This window comes from Phalacrocorax carbo, chromosome 7 (assembly GCF_963921805.1).
Source record: "Phalacrocorax carbo chromosome 7, bPhaCar2.1, whole genome shotgun sequence".
Classification (NCBI taxonomy): Eukaryota; Metazoa; Chordata; class Aves; order Suliformes; family Phalacrocoracidae; genus Phalacrocorax; species Phalacrocorax carbo.
The window spans coordinates 9,330,914-9,349,229 of record NC_087519.1 but is presented as its reverse complement, the minus strand read 5'-3'; the positions used below and the strand labels follow the sequence as shown (position 1 = coordinate 9,349,229).

Genomic DNA, 18,316 nt, shown 5'->3' with positions numbered 1-18,316 from the left:
GCCTTATTAGTTCTAGTAACTGGTGATTTAAAAGAGGCTTAATACACCTCCCACAGGATTACAGGTGTAAGGAGGCAAGTCAAGCTGCTTTGAAATCATGGATCATGATGTGATAAGGAAGCTGCAGGCACCCAAATATGCGTAGATGGAGCAGAATCCTTCAACATACCTGAAAGAGCTCTTGGAATTGATAGAAGACTCTCATGCACAAGAGGGTCATCAGCAGCATTAACCAACAGAAGAGGAACATAGATCTGCATCAAGAAATATGACAAGAAAGGAAAAAACCCAGTAAAGCACTGGTATTTAAATTTCAGTCTATCAACTGTAAAAGCATCTTAACTCGAGACATCTTATTTCAGAATCGCCCTATACCTGGAGAAGCATCAGAAAAGGAGAAAAGGAAAAAAAGTTGAAATTTAAGACTGGTGGCTTTTCACTAATGGTGCTGCTTTTCACTAGTGCTGCTTTGCAGCACTCTTTCTCCCCAACTCAATTGTATGAAAGGGGCAGGGGTGCATCAGAGCAAACACATACTGAATCACAGATTTTCTCCATTCTCAGAATTCAAATAGCTACACCCTTTTTTGCTCTGTATTGATTTGCACATGAGGCAGCTAGTGCCAGCTCTGTTATGGACACCTTGGTTAAAGTCCAGGAAACTCCCTTGGAACACCTCCATCCTCTGGCTCAGCAGATCAAGGAGGGATTAATCTTCCAGTTCCAATTCTGCAAAGCTTTGGTCTGCTAAGCATCCGCCTGCCAGGTAGCATCCTGAGTCTCTTCCCTCAGTATCTAATAAACTTTCTTCCTTGAGACTGCAGGCTCTGTGCCACCACCCATTTCCCACCTTATCCTCATATACTCAGAGCAGCTCAGCTCAATGCATGGCTTTATCTAGATCACTTGGGTGCGACTACCTGTCAGAGTTATAAGCTCTTAAGAGCCTAGAGCATTTAGCCCTAGCATTAGAGGTAGCAAGAACTAAAATCCCACTCCAATAAACTATGTCTGATTATTTCTGAAAATCCCAGCTAAGACAGCTGTGCCTAGCTATCAACAACAGAAACGACAGCACATCTTCTTCCCGTAGGAAAATAAAGGTACAAGAGCAGTTTCTATTGCAAGAGCTTACCCTGTGCAAATATTGCAGGCAACTTTCTTCTTCGTAGTATTCCTTCAGGGAACTGTAGCCATGGAACTTCCTGAAATAAAGAAGATTGTCATTGCAATCATCTACTTCTAATACCCACATGACACTTATTTTCAAGTGAGGAGATATATGCAGAAATAGAAATGATGCATCAATTTTCACGGACAATGCTTTTTTTCCTCTACCCAGTGTCTCTGCAAAACTCACCTTTAGCAGCATGTGCCATTGTGCTTTACTCAACCATTGTGATAGCACAGGCAAGTTATATACACAAGTTGAAGTCTAGCAGCCTTCAGCATATTTCTTTTGAAAGTATCCCATTTCACTTAAGTAATTGTACACATGCAAGAAAGTAAGCTATGATCTTGTTCATCTTTACCTGAAAGCCTTTTCAAATACACAACCATGACAGTTTGTGAACCTCATACATACTAGATGATAGAGCCTGTCTACAAGTCACCCAGAATCCACTGTGGTTCCAGTTCTTTGCCAAATCCTTAGCTCTCCATCCCAAGCCAAGAATTCATTAAACCTACACTAAGGTGCCTTTTTTTTTTTTTTTTGACATGAGCAAAAACATAGGTGTTGGCCCAAACTAGAAAGGCCTCAGGGTTGAAAGACAAGTAGGGAGATTTCCCTAGCAATGGCTTTTAAAAAGCAGCCAGCAATACTCCCAGTCTGCCAAAAGTGTTGTAGCTGTATAGTCAACAGTTTACAGCTTTATTTTGGAAAAGTGTCAATGCGTAATACAGAACATGCCATGGTACGAACACTGCCACTGAAGAAAGTGCTAGGTTGTTTTCAAGGACATGGGCAGTAACAGGCTACTGCTTACCACAGAGAGCTTAATTTAGGTGTTAATATGACAAGTAAAAAAGGTTGTATCATCTCAGCCAACCCTGATGTTTGAGAAGACAGGAGTGGGGGGGGGGGGGGGGAAAGGTTTGTTTCAAAGTTCAAGCAGGGCTAAGGACATTCATGAGCAGTTCTGAGCTGCTTTCCACATTCTGCACTGTTTCTTCCTAGAGCTTGCAACAGAGCTACATTCTTCCTGTGTTACTGATGGCTGCAGGTTCAGATTTACTGACAAATGCCTCATGGATGATTTTACAGAAGCTGTAACTGTCAATAGTAAGTTGGGGCTTTTTTTCTGGTAAGTTTTATTCAATGTGAAGGCAAGGAAGAATTTCTGAAGTTGTCAGCACTGTACTTCTGCAGAGTCCTCCAGGCACAGCAAAAGGCATGCAAGAGCAACACTTGAAAGAGAAGGTAGTTTCAGAGGTCTACATAGGATCAGAGAATAGCCCTTCATACCTCATAACGTTATCATCAATCTGCATAAGGGATGTTGCTGTATACAGTTTGCTCAGATCAGCATCTGACAGGCTCTGTGGCTTCTTCATGTTATCTCCAAAAAGAACTTGCCTGAAAGAGTAACATCAAGAAAAACATCCAAATAACATAACAAGGGAGAAGTCATGCCCTGTTCAAGGACAACTAAGTTTACCAAGTCTGACAAGATAAGAAGTGGGCTAAATATACATGAGACTTTGAGAACAAGCACAGCTTTTGTCCACCTCCCTTCACAGCAAGACATAACAGAAACCCTAGCAGCCTCTTTATAAAAAAAAAAGTGCTTTCTTGCTATACTGAAAAACTGCATGAGGGGCCTTTAAAAAGAATCTTCCCAGAACAGACAACACTAAGGGTATTTGGAACAGAGACTGGGTTAGAGGGAGGGTCCTCTGGCTTCAGACCAAACCTGTGGGTGGCTCGGGTGAGAGCACTAGCAGTCCTGGGCATAGCATCTCCTTCACCATCTGGTCCTAAAGTCTCCCCAGCACAGATATTAGATTAGCTCACATAGCAGAAATTACTTGGGGCATTACCTTAGCCGAAAGCTATTTACTATAGACATTTGTCATAATTAGTTACTACTCTCAGGAGAGGATGTGTTTCTTTACCAGAACAAACTGCTCCCCTAACAAATAGAACAAAAGCCACAAGCTGGAAAGGGTTTTTATTCCCTTTCAGAGGCAGTTGCAGGGCAGAGTAGGAGGTAGGCTAAGTTTGATTTGGGGGAGCAGCCTTAGAGCACAAGTGATTATGGAAAAAAGTTTACTTAATAGACATGCCTTCAAGCCAGCACTGGCTTTTTTTGGGTACCATTTAATGGGGGCTTATCTAACCTCACTTGTTCAATTTGGTCGAGTTGTCTAAATATTTGTTAATCTGGAATGAATTATGTGGATCATCCCACATGTCAGCTGTCCTAATTCCTTCTACAAGTGTTTCATACTGCACAGGAATGTAAACAATGGACCAAGAGTTCACAAGTGACACATGCTCATAACTGGAACAGGTCTTAGATATTCCCCTCCTTTTCCCTCGAGTCAGGCAACTTCAAATATACACAGATGAGGTACTTGCACATTTATTGCCTATTGAAAGAAGTACTCAAAGCATTTCTGGAGAACACCACCACTGAGCATGTCACCTGTTTAACAAACATTTCTTTGATATGTGAGAACCACAGATCACAACAACAGCACAGGGATCCTACAAGTACACCTGCACTCCAGGAAGAGCAAAAGCAAGTTGCTACATGCTCTTTCTAGAGGAACAGCCAGAAGCCAGAGCTACAGTTTGACTATTTGCTTATTTGATAAGCAGCAGCCCCATACAGATGATCTTGAAAATTAATCCTGCCTCAGGTAGGTGGCAGACCAAGAGGCTCCTTGAATAGGGAATTCTTTGGCTAGAAGTGAAACAGATGCAGAATACTCCACGCTGAAATCTAACTGCAATGTTTTCCTGTGCGCATCTTGTTTATTAATTAAGTCTCCTCAGAAGGCAAGATGACAACAAAGCCAGCATTCTTCTAACAAGATAACCAAAGCTTATTTGCTTATTTTTACAGTATATGAATGAGATTAGATGAACCAGCATAGAAGGGGAGCCCGTGTCAAAGACCACCAAGCAAGGAACTGGTGCATAATCTTTCACAAGCCCTATTTTAAAGGTCCAAGATGACAATTGCTATATTGAATCAATATAGCAATTGACCCAATCAATACTATCACTGTAAGCCATGTACTACAGTACCTGTGAGAAAGAATGATCTTCTTCATGTTGTCTGCCATGAGGAAGTTATAAAATCTTCTACATTGATCCCATTGCATGAAGGTTTCCTGTGCCCTAGAAAAAACACAGTGCAGAACAATCAAAGCTGTTAATGGAGATCTTGAAAGATTAGATTAACACACTAACATCTTATGGCAGCCTAGAGGCTACGTAAACAGAACTCCAGGCTTTCCCTGCCACAGCTTAACTTTTTCCAGGAAATTACTTCCACTTTGAAGAAGTTTGGTAGCATAAGAAAACAGATCTACAGTCTCATTTTGCACAAAGCAATTGGCTATTTTGATCAGAGCATTTAAGAGCCATCAATCAAGATCTGCAACACTGACAAGATGATTTTAGTTTCCCTTTGCATAAGTTGAGCTTAATTTACCTAATGGGACTACCAAGGAAAGAACTAAAACCTGTTACTGAACAAAGCGTTGTCTATTGTGTCTATTAGCTCTGCAGAATAATTTGTGCAGATGTTTCCAATATGTACAGGCACTATTATTGTTTTAGCTTCATTTGCAGGAGCTGTAGAAATAAAATACCACTTGCAGCTGCTAGTGGCATCTGAGTTGAAGTCTTTACCTATTCTCAAAGCAGAATAGCACTTCACAGCTTATCTGTTGTTAAGAGCATTAAAGTAATCCAGACTTCTGCGAGCTCTGCCAGATACCAGCACTCCTTTGCTATGCAGGGTCATGGGCAGGTTATAGCTTTACTCTTAACAGGGTTTGCTGTTACTGAGGAAACACACTATCATTTGCTCCCAGCATTCTTAGGTTGCTCAGTGGTTTCAGCTACTGAAGTACTCCTACCATTTAAACATTAACATACCATGAGAACTACAGCAGATTTATAGCATAACCTCCCAGGCCACAACCTGCAAATCCCCTACCAGAGCAAAAGCAAGCTATGTTTTCTTGTAGTAAACCATGATGGAGCATAGAATTAAAAAAAGAAAAAACAACGTATCTTTTTGTATAGCCAGACTATACCTACCAGGTTTATGCCAGGGCAGGGGAACGAAGACACATTTTCTTCACAGAAGATTTTTCCAAGCAAACTAAGTTATTACAAGACATTCAAAGTTAAAGCTACTACACATTTCCCTGCAGTTCCTGTGGCGTACAGTAGTACTCCTAACACAAAGAGCTGCAAGCACTGAAAAAAGGCAGCTTCTGGTATTTTGAGAACTGCACAGGTTTCAAGGCTGAGGACTCTCCCCACAGCCTGTAGCTATGGTGAAGATGCATTCCACAAGATCAAGAAGCAGAATCAAGCCTGTGCAAGCCACAGATTAATGAATAAGGAGACATGTCCCCATATAGCCTTGGGGAACAAATTCCCCAGACTCTGTGTAATTCATTAAACTAAGAGCCTCATATTCTTCTGGGAGATCCTAGTACTGCTGCTACTTATTATGCCCATCTACAGGACTCAGGCTTAATCCTCTGGAAAGGCTTTCATGTTTCAGATCCCTGGTTCGCCTTGCTCCCCACCACTTTTTTCCCCTCACTTCCTAAAGTTATTTGGGGGATAAAGGCTGTACAAGCTATTAAAAGAAAATGGAATTGTAAACTAACTGGTCACATCTACCTGGATATTCCACTTATGTAGCCCATGATAAGGCCAGTTATTTTAACCTGCCAGACCAAGCCCAGGAAGGCTAAGGCTTAACCATTCTACATGGAGCTGTTTTGTACCTCTTCCCTCCCACTCCTATAGGGAGAGCCTTGTGCCCCTGGTTATTCTGTCTTTTGCTAATAGATATTTACTGATGTTGCTTTCTCCTAGGCTCTTCAGCTAATTAGCATTTAAAGCAGAAGTAGATATTAGAGAGACAATATCTGAAAAGCCTTTCTGTTGACTGCCCAGTAATGCATAGCAGATGTTTTGTGACTGGAGACTTGCTAGTAGATGTTTACCCAGCAGGTGGAGTCAAGAGCTCAATAAGCCACACAACACACTAAGATATGCATTAAAGTCAGACAAGTGGCTGTTATTTTTCCACACAAATATCAAGTCCAGTACTGTTAAACATGTTGTCCTTACCCTGCTATTCTACCAGCACATCGTGACATACTACTACAGAAGTGGGCTTAAGGAACAGCATTAATTTCAACACCCTTTTGGAGACCAGAAATACAATATTGCATAATTGCGGAAGATGAACCAAGCGGACCACAGGCAGATATGATCCTTGCAAACCCTGTCTGAAGGCTGCAATTGAGGAACTAGCTTCAAAAGGATGCTCTGTGCTCCATGCCAGAACCCCAAGACAACTAAGAACATTAAACAGAACAGAAAAACTGTTTCTGAAACATCTGTTCAGATTTCAAGGGTGGGAACTCATGGGGACCTAGCAGTAGATTATGCACTTTCAGCAGTACTTATATCTGATCTCAAAAGGGATTAGGTATGCTAGAATATTACTGAAGTGCATATCAAGCTCTTAGTCACATCTTAATGCTTCCAGAAAAGCTTCTTACTCTCACCTGTAAGAGTTTAACTCATAAAAGGTGTCTTCAGACTGCTGACTACTAAACTGGTCCCTGTACGGGCAAAGCATCAGCAGCATCAAGAGAGTTCCAGCTACCCTGACCAGGCTGAGAGGCCAAATTCCACAGCAAGCCCCTCACAGGGCTGCCAGTTTCATCATTTTTATCTGCCCAAAAGATATTTACCCAAATACCCTAGCCTCAACAGTTCCTTTTGCCTTTCAAATAGTCTCAGGGCTCAAAAGTGCAGTTAAATTTCTGTAAAGTCAGCTACACCTTAGTAGTTGTCGATATGTACAGACAGTAAAAACTGAAAGCAGCTTAGCCAGTTACACTGTTTTAATGTTCATTAACTGTGCATGCATGGAAAATTACTGCACATTAGTTGAGCCACTTGTTTGCAAGCAGCTGTGCTGTACCCAGATCCTCCATCAGTAAATGAAGATGTTAGCAGTATGTGGAGCTGTTACAGCTCTTGAAGTGCTACAGCCTTGGCTTCCAGGTGGGGAACCACAGGTTAACATTTTATGCAGACTTTAGGGTTATAAGCCTTCCCCTCCTCACCTTCCAAATCATATCACATAATCGCAAGTGCCTCTCCATCTCCTTCTTAGCCCACAGCACTATTTCAGTAACACAGACTAAGAGGGGAGCATGGACTGACGGTGTAAGAGCTGTGCATCTTTCCAGTCTCCCCAGGTAAGAGCTGCCAGATGAAACTGCACACTGAAGCCAGAAAAGGTATTATGAACCAAGAAATCCTTCTCAGAGTGATGAGGAAGTGTAAACTATTGCTTGCAAAGCTGGCATTATCTCAGCAGTTTGCCATGCTGCCCAGTCTGCCTGGTTAATTACACCAGGACTGACGAGGAATGCCTCTTCTGACACTGTAGCAATTCTGCCATGACACTGAGTTAGGCCAGCTCACACATACAGACCAGAAACTGCCGGCATGTACCTGGCCAGGTAAGAAAACTTATTTGCATTGTTGACAGAAAGCTTATTTGTGCTGCCAAATCAAAGCTTTGTTGCTCGTTCAGGAGGGCAGCATCCCACACATTGCAGTCTGTCGGACCAGTTCGATGCAAAAAAAGCAACACACTCTTCCCCTGCCCTTCCACACACACCCTGCTAAAGACCTGGGAGCGCAGGAGGGGACAGAAGAGACGAGCATGGAGAAGTCTCTAGACCTACCTCAGTGCACTGTACCCCTGGCACACGCTGACGCAGCACAGGACTCGCTCCTGGTTGGCTTGGCTCTCTCCCAGGTATTTGCACACAATGTTTCCACCCAGGCTGAAGCCCACAACAACCAGCTGGGTCTGTGGGTAGGTCTTCTTGATGTAATTAACCATGGCACCAAATTCCCATGTGCAGCCTAAAGACAAGGACAAAGTCAAGAATCATATAACAGATTCCCACTTCAAGCTTCAGCTGTGTCCTTTAAGTTCAGCTTCTTACCCTTTCTGACTTTTCAATAACCTTAATGTTTTAAGAGCTATGATTCACACATGTGTTCATGTATCTGTTTTATGATTCCTGTGGACCTTAGCTCATGACTAGTTCTGACAGCATGCCAAAGAAAGATTAAATTAACTTGCTTAAAAATCATGACAACAGATAATCTGACAATCCAAACTCTGCTTTAGAAAGAAAAGTCCAACAACTCTGGCCTTGACATTACTGTCTAAGAACAGCACACATCATTACATTCCTGAGGCAGTTTTCCACTTCTGAACTTAAGTGGGGTCCCTGGAAAGCAGCTTACTCCTCTGCTTTTAGCAAGACTGCCATGGATCCTTAAATCCATGCTAACACAGGGAGGCGATGGAAACGCAGAGTTGACTTGTCAGGACAGAGCTCTCAGTGGACTGCTGCAGAGCATGACTAAGCAAGTGTTAAGGGAATAGAGGGAAGGGTTTAAGCAGAGGCAGCTAGCACTTTTTAACCTTTTAACCTTTTTTTAAACCACTGTAAAGATACAGCAGCTTCTTAGAAGATGCATGGGTATCCCCTCTTCAAGAGAAGAGGTAAGTGTCTCTATACAGATCTCTTCTGCTCTCAGCTAAACACCCACTTGCATCCCACAGGCTGCAGGCACCAAGGGATCCCCCTTCTGGCAGTACTGTGATCCTCAGATTGTTTGACAGACTTGAAGGCATCTACACATGCAACATCTGAGTACCTACAGCTGCCTTTGAGTTTGGGCAAAGGAAGCATGAAGGGAAGCAGCTGCAAAACCAATGGCATTAGTACACCAATATCAACTGCCTATGCACTTGGTTAACCTTCCCATTGGATTTAAGACTGCAAACCACACAGGAGGCCCTGCATGAACAACAGAAACAAAACTTCAGCTGTTTATTCCTGTCTGGAGTCAGAATCTCAATTCTGTGCTGTGGAATTATCCACGGGGTTAAATCCCAAGAGCTGGGATCCTGCTCTGTGCCAGCCTTATAGTGCTACACTGTGTCCCCACTCCAACAGTAGCAGCCTTGCTGGACAGACTCAGGTTTTGGCTAGCTCTGGAGCAGACTGAGCACCAGAGTTTGTATTTACTTCAGTGAAATAGCTGGCTTCTGGCTGAGCATTTCAGCAGGACTTGGGCATCTCCTTGTGAACATTCTTAATGAGCAATTTTCCTCAAGATGACAAATGCTGCATTGCTGCAGTTTCCTCTGGAAAAAGCCAGCAGTCAAAATACTTTAATGTTTGACCTTCATGATCTGAGGGTAGCTGGCAACTATTTCAGAAATCCCAAACTAGAATAGCAACAGATCAAGCTTGATGTAAAGGCTGAAGGATTCAGCTAATCCTGAGTTCAGGCTATTTGCTTCTCAACAAATATGTCAGGAATCCAGCAAAAGCTGGAAGGGCACTAGGATATTTGGGTTGGAGGCAGAGTAAAGTCTGCTCGTGGTCTTGCTGGCGCTGTTTAACAAGTGACTCCAAGTAATTTACTGTTTTACTCCAAGGAAGTGCTAGGCATTCCTTGCCCTTTCCAAGGCTATAAATGGCTCAGAAAGGTATGTCTCAAGAGCTGTACTACAGAGTAACTCCCCAAGGTCTAAAGCAAAGCTCCATGGAAGAAAGCTCTTGATTTTTATCAAAAGAGCAAATGTTTTAAGGAGGCCAATGGCAGGCTTGAAGCCATTAGCCTGGGACCTCAACACAAATTGATGTACTTGGTGTTCCTGAAGTGTTCTTCGCTGAGGAGTAGATTTAATAACTGTAGAACAAGCAACAAAGCATTATGGCTTATTTGTCTGCCAGACCTAGAATCTCAAAGCACAACATTTCTATTTTGGCAATTCAGCTGCTTGATATAAACATTGTTAATCCAAACTCTTAGTAGGTAGTATCTTATCTTTAAAAAAAGATAAGAAACCTAACCCCAATCTGCTAAAACCACAATTGACTCATGACATAATGTACCTATAGCTGTTTGCAGTAAAGAGGAACATGAAAGCTCAAGAGAACTCAGGAATATCCAGATCTGGTCACAGGCACAGGGGCCACGTTCTACCAAGATCATGTTACTTAACTTCCCTGCTAGTGAGAATAGCTGGAGCCACCCTTAACAGTTCCAAATCCTCTGTTCCTTTTAATTCCTAGGTTAGGAAAGATTTCCTTATACTCAAGGTGAAAGCTCAAAATCATGGCAGTTAAACAACAACACTTCTGTAGCTTTACTGTCATACTATAGAATTGCTGCTGTTCCTTGACATTTGTGTTACATCTAGGGACCCATCCTCCTGTGTTCCTCCTAGGACAGAAATGTACTTCCTGCATAGGCTGGTACAAACTTGTCTCCTATTACATTTTGCAAAACCTCAGAAGTAGTGTTTACCTTTCAGGGCCAGGTTCGTTTCACATTCCGCTAAACTGACACTTCATCCCTAAAATAATTTGAGCAGGCTCTGTAACCACAGGAGCTTTTTTCGAAAGTTTTATTTCAAAAAAAATCCTGCCTCCTTGATTAAGATCCATGTGTAAGAGCTGGGGGAAGAGACAAGGAAAATGAACCCCAGCATTAGCCTCCCCTCTTCCTCACACACAAGTTCAATTTAGTTCTTAAGAAACAGAACAGTTATTATCCTCACTCAGATATGGCAGTTGTGTTATGCTGAAGGAGGCTGATCAAGCCCTAGAAATTCCACAAGCTTGAAAATAAGTCCCCAGCTGCCATAAAGTACCTACCGTATGTGAACATTCGTGGAGAAGTGAGCTCAATATTTGGTAAGGCTCCCAAGTGATTCAGGACAGCACATCTGTACCCATTTTTTTGCGCATAGTCAACAAAAGTGCGGATATACTGCTTTTCACTGTGGTTAGCAATCCCAGGGCAGATTACCATTGTGACATCCTCTGTGCACAGAAAGAAAGGCAAGTTAAGTAAATTTCACTTCATGCAAATTAGGATATTCAAAAGGTTTCCATCTCAGATCCGTGGGAAACCATCTACCAGGAGCAAGCTAAAAGTCCTACTATGCTGCCAAAAATCCAGTGTGGGACAGGGGACTAGTGCTACAGATGTGAAAACGTGATTCATGTTACAGGAGATGAACAGTTTTCTAACTTCAGGGAAAGCTGCCCAAACAGTTCTACAGGCACTGCCTAGAGACCAAGAGTAAATTCTTCCCTTTGGAAGAATGTTTTTGACATTACACATGTTCTGCCTTCTGACAGCCTGTTGTGACTGCTAAGTGTGTGGAAGCTCTGGAGGCCACTCCTCCTTCACACACCAAGTAGACTGGCTATGCTGTTTTTCCCTCATTTCCCTTCCCGAGTTAGGTGTAACACAGATCTTCAAAATGAAACTTCGCTAAGCACAGACATTCTGATCGGCTGACATGAGCCATCATCTGCTTTGTGGCTAATCTAATGATATTTGATCTACTGACACTGTTCTAGTTTAACAAGATATCATTTCATCAACTAAGAAAGTGATTGTTGTAATTCAAGTAAGCACAGTAAATTACATTCAGGATTAGCATATGTGCTTTGAATTAGCTATCAGACTCTTATGTGCAAAGCTCCAATGCTTAGCAGCTCTAGCCACTGAATTTTTGCCTCATTAGGAAAGCACTGCTCAAATTCTCTTCAGTAATAAAGAGAACAGTAACTGTTCCCAGGGAAGTATTATACCACAAGGATCTCACTGACACTTAAGAAGTCTGCTTTTTCTGAAGGCCAAATGGGAGTCATGGACTTACAATGAAGTCAGCTACTGCAGGGGTAAACTAATTCTGAAGTCAAGCCACAGTAACTCACTTTTAAGTGTTGCTGTTAATTCTAGTAACAGTGAGTTTGAAAGCTGACATTCACTCTAAATATACATAGATAACATTGTAAGGAATCACCATGATTTTTTTTTCATGGAGCTCTCTTCATGTCTGACTCCTTCATATCTTGTGCACATTAAATTTGTTTTCATGCAGATCTTGAAACACCTGTTAGTAAAGACTACCAAGAATCTGTAAGGGAAAGATGAAGTCTAGTTTCTTTTCCATACACACCAGGCTATGAAGAGCCTCATACAGCTAGCCTCTGTTCCATGATATGACAGCCTTAACAGGCAAAGAGCACTCCAAACAGGGTTTACCAGACTCTCTTTGCCAGCCTTTCACTTGAGGCACAGGTTATGGAACATTTCTTCTGTTCCTTAGCTCCCCACCTCTTGCCACAAACAGTTCATTAGTCTGGCAGGGTCTTTCCTGCTGTCCGAGATACAGGTACGCAGCAAGATGGCCTCACAGCCTTCACACATCGGTTAGTATTGCTTAGCAGACCCCTTCCACCACCAGAATTCACAGCTATCCTTCCTGCTCACTCAAGTAGCAGCATCCTCATCCATCCCCCTGTACACAGAATCCAGGTTAGCAGCTATAGGTAGCCAGGAGCTGTTTGACTGACCTCCGATGCAGTGCTCAGACTGTGGCTCAAAGAGATCAAAGGTGGCTGTTGCTCCATCTGGCATCATGAGGTACTTGCGAAGTCCGTACGGATGTGGAGATCTCACTCTTCCCATTTTTCCATAAAGGGCAGTCTGGATATGTCCGCTCTTTCCCCAGATTAGGGGTGGAATGTACCTGAAAAAGGCAGTAATTTAATGGCTTATCCCTGCTGTGTTAACAAGCCTTTGAGAACAGATAAGCACACCCATAAATCTTCCCCTCCCTACCAAATATAGTAACAAATATGAAATTGTTTTTGCTACAACTGAACTGGCAGCACTGACCTTGCAGCATTATGCAAGAGGAGACACTGATATGCTCTCAAAGCTGACAAATCACCACTGATAGCAGGAGCAGAAGCCAAAATCCAGACACTCCTCTATATTGAAATGTTACATGCACAAATACTTCTCAAATATGCAGAGGCCTTGTGCCTCAGTGAGATTGGGACAGCATGTTGCTAGCCAACCAAGCTGACTTCCAAAACCTGTAAAATGTAAATCTGTTTTAACTGAAACACTGAAGCCTGCTGGGTTGAACCATATGAACTTGTATAAGCACTTGACTGTACAAGCCAGTGGCAGAAATGACAGGATTGACAGCAAGTTCTAGATGACCAAAAGCCACAAGACTTGATGGTTGGGATGATTTTACACAGAACTGCTGTCTCAATTAAGTGAGGAGCATGGTACAGGGGGATTTTGCCTCAAGCAGAGTCAGGTAAAGCTGGGACAGTTTTATAAGGACCTGCAAGAACTGGCCAACCAAGCTCCACTGAATAGTAAATCCCTTTCAACATGAAATGGGGCTCTACCAATTACCAATTTGCTTATCAAAGGTATATTAAAGCTAGATGACACTGTAGATTGTCTTTCTTTTCCTGGCTTACTGGCCCTCAAAAAAGACATGGGGGAAACAGCTTTAACTGGAAAGGGTTAAAGGCTTAGTTATCAGTTTTGTTAGTAGAAGCAGAGCTGGAAGTGGTTTAACAGGAGACACTGTTGTCTACATGATGGGGCAGTCACCTGGCCACTCTGCAAAGGACAGACTAGGCCAATGCCTTGAAAAAGATAGCTACATCAGTTCTCAACAGGAAAGCATGAATGATTTATTGTTTAGGAGAATAGCAGTCCCAGAGGGCACACTTCCAGTTAAGGAGCTGTGGTCTCTGCTACACAGAGCAGGGTATCCAGAAGAAACTTGAAAGTTGCTGACACCTCCGTGGATCCTGAGAGATTAGCAACTTCCTCCCCATTTTGGGTTTTTTTGTGGCTTCCTGCAATTATTCCCTTTAGTGCTTGAGACCACATGAAGCAGAGTCTGTTCCTTCATGTTTTCCCCTGTTCACAGAAAACTAGGCAGCTTGGAGCTCAGATTTACTACTTAAGACCATAATCCCCTAGAATGTGATAGAAATCTTGCCTCTGCCCTCTGACACTTCCTACTCATACAGCTGGACCTTCTTCTCCATGCCACCTCTTACATGTTGTACCCACAACTCCCTGTTCCCCCTACACACTCTAAAAAGACTTCCTATAAAAATAAAATCTAGGCTTATTTAGCAAGGCAAGAGCAGCAGTGCACACTTTCTTCCTGTTGTTCTCTTCCCTCATCCACAAGGGAGACTTCTTACAGTCAATGCAACACAGTAGCTCATTGTACAGTTTCACTCAGTTTGTGCAAGTGGACTTCCCAAAGAGATCCAAAATATTCCCATAGAAGTAGGTACCACTTCAGTAAAAGCTACAAAAGCTGCCAAGTGATGCTTGTAACCTTGTAAACTGGCCCTCAGTGCACCTTGAATTTGATCACTCCACTATAAAGCTTTTAGAAGAATCTGCATGAGGCTAGCAGCACTATGTATCTTATCAGCCCAGCATCTCTGCACTGGGATATATCCACTGCAAGCGAGTCTTGCCAGGCACCATGTGCAGCACACTAGCCATGCAGATTCCCAGCAGTGATGGGGACTGTACAAGCTCTGCAATTACTGGTAGAGGGGGAAGTAGTCAGTGGACACATTCTCATGATTCAAACTAGATATCCATCAGGATAGTGCAGGCAATGTAAACAAGACTGCACAAGAACTACAGGTGGCTCTGCTCAAGTCACATACAGCTCACGGCAGAGGGTTTTGAACGACAACTATTATGCCAGATGGAAGAGACACTGCTCTTCTAGCATAAGAAGCAACAGCTAGATTCACCCCAGTCATTTACTTTATGACCAGTTCAGGTCAATAGCCATATCCCAGACTAGACAGTACTTGACTGGCTTTTTGTCTTCTTTCACAGAAGTCCTTTACAGATGGATTTTGCTATCAGCTTTTTTTTTTTTTTTTTAAGAGTGCCATCAAATACAGCCTATAAGAATTTGCAGCTCTTTTAGAAGAGATTCTGACATCAACACTGTTGCATGGTTTCTAATCTTAGGTTAAGCACACGCATTGTAAAGTTTTGGTGATTCTGCTTCTATACACCACTTTTTCAAATTAAAGATTATCCCAGGTAAAACTCTAAGTCTTACCCCATAGGACTAACAAGAAAGCCATTTCTCCAGCTACAACTGACAAGTTATACAGCTGTGACTGATTACTACTACCACCTTGATTAAAAAAATACCAAGGATCTCTGCAAGCACCAATTCTTTCCTCATGTTTGCGTACAGTTCAGTTTCCAGCTATAAGTTAGTCCTCCAGTGGAACAGATGCAGCAGCACATACCACAGGATGTTGTCAGAGAGGAAATGAGAAATCTTCAAAGCCTTGCTGCTGCTGGAGTTGAAATGAAGACAAATGGCTTCAAGTATACTGCTTTACCAAGAGTGTACTGCTTACCACTCAGGTAACCTGCCTCCTCAGGTCACAGCTTGTTTCTCGGGGGGGGGGGGGGGGGGGCGGTAACCGCAAACCTGCCTTTGAATAACCCAACTAAAAGTTACCCAGAGTACTGATCTTCAGTAAGTCAAACCTTTACACTGCTTTCACACAGGAATGTATAAAAGTGCAAATGAAAACATGCTGTTGCACATTCAGTTTCATTGAGATGTCCTTCATTAAAGGAAAGACTAAAACCAAGGCAGGAACCCGTGACTCCGTCCAGGATAATGGAAGGATGCCACATTTCCATTTAAAGGCTAAACCTGTGGGAAGTCCTGTGGACAAAGGTGCATTCAGAGTGCATAAGCTAGTGTTTCTCAACATCCTAGGAAGTAAAATGCTCAGCTTATCTTTTATGTGAACTCCATTCAGTTAAGCATCACACTGCCTGCAGCAAAGACATGCTTGTGTTAGTCATTCTGCATGTAACGACACTCTTCTAGATAAATATTCAAAGGTCAATTTCCAGCATAAGTAATGTGTATAGGACAGTACTCTGATGCAGAGGTTTGTTACTCCCACTTAGTCATACTTAAGCATGTTAAGTATATTTCTGTAGTTGGCACTTAAAAATAAAGCAGTTAAAGCTCTGAAATACATGCAAGTGTTATAGCAAGCTGCTGCTCTCTCACCTGTCTTCTTACCACTACTGCCCATCAGTCTTGAAGCAATAGGCTTATGGTGAGATAGATATCCTAAAATCCCTTAAGTGTTCGGTCTTCTGGAGCCTGGGTATCATAAGGCTTCAACAGGGAAGAAGTTGCCCAGATTGTATATATCTTGCATAATCAGTGAAAAACTACGAGATTAAAACTCACCTTACCAAACTGATGCAAAAGCATGCAGCTATTAAGAATATTAATACTTTAATTTACCATGACAAGTTGCCAATCTAATCTACTACAAAGCCCTATAAAGCCTTGACAGCAAAGTGATGCCTCTGTATCACTGCATTCCATTAAAAGCTATCCTCAGCTGACAGACATGTTTGACTTTGCAAAGCATCCTCATAATCTAGAGGAGAATCGAGCATACAGTCTGACTATTTCTGTTGACCCTCTATTTTGGCAGGGGACAAATCTGTATTTGAAAGTCTTCCTGAGTGATTTCTGTCTACATTTTTGAGACAAAGCCTACAAGAACTTCCAAGACCAAATACCAAGCATAATAGGGTACGGCTGTACAGGACTGAAGGACAAGATGCCTTTTTCTCCAGGGTTTGTGTGGACTTTCAGCTTGTTTTTACTAAAACCATACAAGGAGGAGGGGATAGAGAGAACTCTTCAGTCATGAAGGTGTATGATATCACAGTGGTGAGGCAAAAAAGCCAGCCAGGAGTTATGCTGAAGTCCTCACCCTCTGGAAGTGTAGATCAGAAACTAAGTTTTATTTAAGCCATATTATGTGAAACACAGTTCCAGAGACATTTCATACTCAACCCAGCTGAAAAAGTTAACTATCCAATGCTGATAGCAATAGCTAGCCCAGATTGTTCTGCAACAAAACCAACATTCCTCATGGCAAAGAGCTGAGAAGAGATGCTCCTCTGAAACAATCACCCTATAGGCAGAAGAACATGTACTCAGGCTATTTTTCTTATGGCGTACCTTAACAAAACAAGCTGAGGAGTGTGACACGTGGAAACACGAGATAGATATCATGCAGACTGAGCAATTTAGTAGCACCCAGTTTAGGAAGCATTCAAGCATTGCCCTTTACATTTTATGCCCAAAGTATCTCTACTGCTAAATTTAATCATGTCTTCCAAACAAGGGGCCTTCACTCATAAAAGCAGATGGCTTTCCTCCATCATTAGTATTAAGCAGGAACAGAGAAAGTGTTCAATAATATGACAGACTTCAACTTCTCTATAGTGCCTGCTATAAACCAAACTGGTTTTGAAAAGCAGTGTGCTGTAGAGATTATCCCAGTACAGCAAGTTTCACTGTATGGAGATCATTCACTGTGCTTGGTGTGCTCTGTTCCAAAGCTGCTCACACATGTATGAGTGTCCAGGCACAGACACTGTGTCTACAAGCAGAGTTTCCAGTGTTCTGCAATAGTGGTTTAGAGATGACAGAGGCTGAGCAGCCATCTGGGTGGTGAAAAGCAGTCAGGAAGACCTCTTGCCAAAGAGGTATATGCGTGCCCACACAAGGACAAGGATGGCATACCACAATAGCACGGGCAAGCAAGCACTGATAACATAGGAGATCCAAAGGCAAAGTTGTGTTGTACTGGAAACAAAAACCTCAGTTTCTGTGAAACAAAAATGGCTTCCTAGTTTGCTCCAGACCCAGAGACTTTCAAGTGACTCATTTCCCTGTTTTGATTTGGTCAGCTGCAATAGATAACCACCTCAAATATTTGTCTTTACTCAGAGTGCCTGGCATGTTATGGCTTCCAGTAGCCAGTCTGGTAACTTCCAGTAAGAGGATTCTGCAAGAGAAGGCAGACACAAGAACAGGTCTGGGGATGCCAGTTACTTATTAGGGAAGCTGACTTATATGGCACAACAAGTACAGAGTTCAGTCTTAACTGGCTAAGTGAATTCACAGCCAGTTACGTAAATATGCTCAAACGCTAGCGTTAGCTCCAAATGCTATGTTTCAGCTGTGCAGCACAGCCCCACATCTTGATAGGTGACTGTCCACAACAGTGCCCTAGAGCAAGAGAATTCTTAAGTGTTTCACAAACATCT

General features: G+C 42.5%; 1 protein-coding gene across 1 annotated transcript in view; it reads right to left on the bottom strand.

The window, feature by feature from the left end:
- ABHD2 (abhydrolase domain containing 2, acylglycerol lipase) overlaps positions 1–18,316 on the bottom strand; it is a 41,477-nt gene that overhangs the window by 7,388 nt on the left and 15,773 nt on the right. Inside the window, exons 4-10 of the mRNA XM_064456227.1 lie at positions 12,697–12,872; positions 10,981–11,148; positions 7,975–8,158; positions 4,259–4,351; positions 2,468–2,578; positions 1,136–1,205; positions 170–254 (exon numbers count right to left, since the gene is read on the bottom strand). Coding sequence (XP_064312297.1) covers positions 170–254; positions 1,136–1,205; positions 2,468–2,578; positions 4,259–4,351; positions 7,975–8,158; positions 10,981–11,148; positions 12,697–12,872 — 887 coding nt within the window. The remainder of the gene's footprint in view (positions 1–169; positions 255–1,135; positions 1,206–2,467; positions 2,579–4,258; positions 4,352–7,974; positions 8,159–10,980; positions 11,149–12,696; positions 12,873–18,316) is intronic.